Here is a 6,230-nt window from a genome sequence, read left to right as displayed (position 1 = left end):
TGTTATAAGTTTTTGTGACTCCACGATGTCCTCCCGTTGGTAAACAATGCATTTCACTGATTATAATGGAACGTAAATCTTTCGGTGGGTATTTAATTAGTCCGTGACAAATAATAATTTTAGTGGGAGCGTCGGTGAATATTGTATGTAAATGTAATTTGATATCATTCCATGGAACGTTAATAATAAATTCGGTTTTTGCAATACTAAATATTTCTAATTTTAAATCTTTAGTTATATTTTGTAAATCTGCTAAGATTTTAATTTGGTTAAGAAGGGTAGCCGTAGGGCCTTCTCGCTGTCCCTCGCTGATGGGTAAAGCCACATGATAATGATTTTTATGTTTTATGGCCTTAACCTTTCCTAGAACAAGGGATCCTAGATTTGGAAGCTCTTTTCTTTCGAAAAGTTTTTGTGAGCCTGAATCTAAAGGTCTTCCCTGGGTGTCGACGAAATATACCATGTTATCTTTTCGTAAAAATAATAGTTCTCTAGAGTCTATGACGTTACCATGAATTATTTTATTTTCAATAAACGCGGGTTTTCTTTTTCTCGACTTTAAATTTAATTCCCGACGTAACAATGGCCAATCGCGCGTTCCCGGCGCGCGAGTCTAGACTGCAGTCTAGACTTTTGCGTTTGTTTCGACACATTATTTCGACGTGACAGGTCGGCGCGACAGTTCATACATAGTGATTAAAATGTGATCCAAAGACAATTTAGAAAAGTTTATTGAACTTTATAGAAGTTTCCTCTGCTTGTGGAAGATAAAATCAGACGATTACAAAAACAAAAATTCAAAAAATCGTGCGTATCACTAACTTATTGAGTTTTGCAAACGTGAAATTTGTCCCAATGCAAATAAAGACTTTATACAAAAGAAAATTCAAGGAATACGTGGAGCCTTTCGTAAGGAATTAAAAAAAATTAATGAAACAACAAGGAGTGGTTGTTCAGAAAAAGATGCGCACAAGCCAAATCTTTGGTACTTTGATTTATTACTATTTACGAGAAACCAGGAAGAACCCACGGACAGTAATAGCAATATTGAAAATAATGAAAATCGAAATGACCATGTAGAAGAGAGAGATAATGCAGAACAATTTGAAATCGATGAGGAAGTCCAAAGTGTCGAGAAGGAAAAAGAAAAAGTAAGTCTCATAATTTTATTTTATTTTTCTAATTATTATATTACACCTCTTTTTAACATATCGTCTTGCCATGGCACTTTACCATTCTGGTTAAAAAACACCATATAGTTATTTCTGTTCTGTATAGCTTCTACTTCTACGTATCTTGGTCTTAAAGATTGTAATTTTTCTATATTATTTGATTCTGAACGCCATTTACCAGGCATAGTATCTGTCATAGTACTATTATCTTTATCACATATCGATGGTGTTAAATAAGATGAAGATAATTTTAATAAACAATTATGCAAAGCACATATTGCCAATACTATGCATTTAATTTTTTCTGGAGCCATATTTATGCAAGTATTCAAAATTCTGAATCTACTATTCAATAATCCAAAAGCATTTTCAGATACATTTCTTGCTCTACTTAATCGATAATTAAAAACGCGTTTCTCATAAGTTAGCTCTTTTTGAGGAAAAGGTCTTAAAAAGTTCTTGGTTAATGAAAAGGCTTCATCTCCGAGAAAAACAAAGTTGAGATTATGTTTCGTTTCCTCGACTGTGGGAAGATTTAAGCGATCTGACTGAAGTCTTTTATAAAATTCGGTACATTCAATTACGCCACCATCAGAGATTCTTCCATTTTTTCCAACATCGATAAATATAAATTCATAATTCGGGTTTACAAGAGCCATCAATACAATACTATAAAAGTGTTTGTAATTATAATACTGAGCTCCGGTATTACGTGGTTGAACAATACGAATGTGTTTATCATCCAGAGCTCCTCCACAATTTATAAAATTCCATTTTTCCTCAAACTCTTTCGCTATGTGCAACCAATCTTCTTTACTTTCAGGTAACTGAAAAAGAAAAGTCACTTGAGAGTTCTGGTTAAGCATCATTTAAAACAAATTTTGCAATGTTGAGATCTACAAAAAGGAAGGCATCAGCAATTAATGCAAACTCTGAATTTATGCAGGTTTGCAAACGAGCTTTGGAGACAAGTAATATTGAACCTACTGAATATGAAATTGTCGGGATGAATGTCGGTAAAAAGTTAGCGAAGATGACAAGTTCTCAAGCAATATTCGCAGAAACATTAATTAATTTAATTTTAACTAAGGGTTTATTAAACCAACTTACTGCGAACACTGTTATTAGTGAAAACCGAGAATTTTATAATATTATGAATAGTAATAATATATCCTGTAATTCTTCAATTCACACGACAGGATTTTTTTCAGCGAATTCAGTCAAACAAAACTTTAGTGCAGAACATTCATATGACAATATCAATACTTCATACTTGGAATTATAGATTATGATGTTTTAGATTATTATGTTTTTCCATTATTATGTTTTATATAGAAAATGTTGTAACTATTTCTAAGATTTTAAAAATATTTTAATTATTTCTAAGATATATAAAAAGTGTTTAAAATGTTTAAAAATGTTTATTTCTGAAATATATAAAAATGTTTAACTACTTCTAAGATATATAAAAAATGTTTTAATTATTTCTAAGACGTAATCATTTTTTGTATCTTATTTTTTCGTAATACAAGTATTGCTCTTTTGTCAAACTGTGTTTTTTGACATTGTTAAATTTGTATGTAACAATAGATTATAAAAAATTGGTACTTACTTTCAAGAACTTTTTTTTCAGCGCACTAAAAATAGCCCAACATCTGGTATAATATGACATAAAGCTGGTGCAGAAATACTAGTAGAAAACTTCAAATCTTGAAGAGATCGTCCAGTAGTTAAAAAGCGAAGTGTAGCTGCTAAGCGTTCTTCTGCGGTGATGCATTCCCTCATCACTGTATCTTGCTTTTGTATATACGGACGAATTAGATTCAAAATATATTCAAATATTGAATTATCCATTCGTAGATAATTTTTAAAATTTTCTGGTTCGTTCTCTCGATGTTCTCTCAAAAGGGGCATGTGACCGTGGCGATCTCTGTCTTCACACCATTTCTTAACCCATATCATTTTCGTGCGTTGTTGTTTTTTTGCATTAAAATAAGCATACAATGCAATGCAAGCGATCGCGCGAGTTGTTCGCTTTTTTATCAAAGATATTTTGATTGAAAGCTGCACGATATCAGTGATGCGGTTGGCGTAGCGTGGTGCGTCTCACTGAACTGTCCGCCCGGCGGACATGCCACGCTCCACGCAAAAAACTTGCAACTTTGAAGCGGATGGTCCAAACCTGCGGATCTGGCGCGCGCGCATGGAGTATATGCTTTTTTATATTACGCTCCAAGCGCGCGTTCCGGCGCGGCACGGTATTATTTCTTCGTTTTCTTCGATATCGGAAAGATATAAATGGTAATCGTCATCATCTTCTTTTTCTTCTTCGCTATCGGATTTTTCTAGTAATTCGGCAATTAACTGTGCATCTTTAGGGTTATCTGGGTTTAAAAGTTTCTTATCTCTCGTTTTTTATAATTTTACAATCTATTTCTCCGATATTTACAGGATTTCTTGATAATGCGTCAGCGTTAACGTTCGTTTTTCCCGCTTTGTATACAACCTCATAATCATATTCTGCTAATTTTAATCTCCAACGAAGTATTCGCATATTTGCGTCTTGTGCGTTTTTTAAACCACATCAAAGGTTTATGGTTTGTAACTAAAGTAAATTTTCTTCCGTATAAGTATGGTCGAAAATGTTTAACGCAATATACAATAGCTAGTGCTTCTTTTTCGTATGTATCGTATTTTAATTCATTATCTGTTAAGGTTCGTGAGGCGTATGCTATCGGTAGGTCTTTATTTATCTCTCCTTGTGATAATATTCCTCCAACGGCTATTCCAGATGCATCGGTCGTTAAAATGAATGGTTTAGAAAAATCTGGGTATTGCAGTATTGGTTCTTCGCATAGTTTTTGTTTTAAAATTTCAAAAGATTCTTCCTGCACAGATGTCCACTCGAAGCGGGTGTCGTTTTTTAATAAATTTGTTAATGGTTTGGCGAATTTGGAAAAATTCGTTATAAAGCGTCTATAATATCCTGCAAGTCCTAAAAATTGTTTAATGTTTTTAGGTGTTTTAGGTCTTGGAAACCGTTGTACTGCTTCTAATTTTTTTGGATCTGGTTTTACTCCGTCTTTACTAATTACATGTCCCAGATAAGTTACTTCTGTTTTTAAAAATTCACATTTGACTTGTTGTAGTTTTAAGTTAGCTTCTCGGAGACGTTCCATTAAAGCATTGTATTTTCTTTCATGTTCTTGTAACGAGGTTGCGTAGATAACGATATCATATAAACAAATAATTCCCCGCCTTGTAACCCAGTTAACACTAAGTCCATTAGGCGCTGGAAAGTAGCCGGAGCATTTCTTAGACCGAACGGCATTCGGTCGAATTCGTAATGTCCAAAAGGAGTAGTGAAAGCTGTTTTATGACCATCTTCGCAGTTCATTTTTATTTGATGAAATCCAGATGCTAAATCGCATACTGAAAAATATCGAGCTCCTCCTAATTGGTCTAATATATCAACGATATTTGGTAAAGGATATGCATCTCCGATAGTTTTATCATTTAAAGCGCGAAAATCTAATACCATTCTCCATCGTTTATTTCCTTTGGAGTCTTCTTTCTTAGGTACAATCCATATAGGCGTATTATATGGCGATTGTGAGTGTTTTACAATTCCTCCTTCTAACAGTTCTTCTACCTGCTTGTTTATTTCCTCTTTATGAATTTGCGGAAATCGATACTGACGAGTGTTTATTGGTTGGTCATCTGTAGTAGGTATTCGATGTTGTAATACGTGAGTTGCGGTTAATTTTTCTCCAGGAATATGAAATCGATCTTGACTATCTGTTATTAATTTTATAATGCTTTTTCTCTCTGCTTCATTTAAATGTTCTAATCGCAATGATTCTATGATTTCGGCGGGTCGATTCTTTCCTTTTTCTTCGGAGATTGTTAGACAATTATGCAAATTATAATTTTCAACTTCTTGTTTTCTTTTATATCTTGTTTTGCGTTTTCGCATAAATTTTTCTAAAATTTCTTGAGATTTATTCAACAAGGATATATAATATATCGACGATATTCGGTAAAGGATATGCATCTCCGATGGTTTTATCGTTTAAAGCGAGGAAATCTAATACCATTCTCCATTGTTTGTTTCCTTTGGAATCTTCTTTCTTAGGTACGATCCACATGGGCGTATTATATGGCGATTGTGAGTGTTTCACAATTCCTCCTTCTAACAGTTCTTCTACCTGCCTCTTTATTTCTTCTTTATGTATTTGTGGAAATCTATATTGTCGAGTATTAATTGGTTAGTCATCTGTGGTAGGTATTCGATATTGTAATACGTGAGTTGCGGTTAATTTTTCTCCAGAAATATGAAATCGATCTTGACTATCTGTTATTAATTTTGTAATGCTTTTTCTTTCTGCTTCATTTAAATGTTCTAATCGTAATGATTTTATGATTTCATCGAGTCGATTTTTCTCCTTTTTTCGGAGATTATTAGACAATTATACAAATTGCGACTTTCAACTTGGTTTCCTTTGTATCTTGTTTTGCGTTTTCGCAAAAATTTTTCCAAAATTTTTTGAGATTTATTTAACAAAGATGTAAGGATTTTTGAAGACGGTTTATTTTTATTTTTAAAATTTTGTAGGTTCGAATTTCTAATATTCAAATTATATTTTTGAGCCTCTTCAAGGAGGTCTTTTATTGTAACATGAGAGGGTTTTAATTTGTTGCCTTTTTCTTCTTTAAATAATTCAACCTTAGGAAATTTGATATCCAGGGAGGATAAAGGACTTCTCCCCTTTTTGGAATGAGATTGTGTCGAAATACGTAGTGAGGTTTGGTAATTTCCCTTCTCGCAATCGACGGAGCTAGGATTTTCTGTCGAGGTTTGGAAATTTCCCTCCGAAATCCTAGAATTATTCCCTTCTTGAGAGGATTGGTAATTTCTCTCGTCGAGGGTTTTTAAATTAATTAAATTTTTAGGAGAGGTTTGGTAACTTCCCCCTCCAGGAATGGTTGGATTCATTGGATTTTCAGGAGAGGTTTGGTAATTTCTCTCTCCAAGGATTTTTGAATCGTTTAATTTTT

At 33.3% G+C, this 6,230-nt stretch overlaps 1 protein-coding gene across 1 annotated transcript in view; it reads right to left on the bottom strand.

The window, feature by feature from the left end:
* LOC115237035 overlaps positions 1 to 463 on the bottom strand; it is a 12,837-nt gene extending 12,374 nt beyond the window's left edge. Inside the window, exon 1 of the mRNA XM_029809801.1 lies at positions 359 to 463. Coding sequence (XP_029665661.1) covers positions 359 to 463 — 105 coding nt within the window. The remainder of the gene's footprint in view (positions 1 to 358) is intronic.
* Positions 464 to 6,230: the final 5,767 nt, after the last annotated feature.

This window comes from Formica exsecta, unplaced genomic scaffold (genome assembly GCF_003651465.1).
Source record: "Formica exsecta isolate Colony F162 unplaced genomic scaffold, ASM365146v1 scaffold266, whole genome shotgun sequence".
In the NCBI taxonomy this organism is placed as follows: Eukaryota; Metazoa; Arthropoda; class Insecta; order Hymenoptera; family Formicidae; genus Formica; species Formica exsecta.
This window is presented reverse-complemented; position numbering and strand designations above follow the sequence as displayed.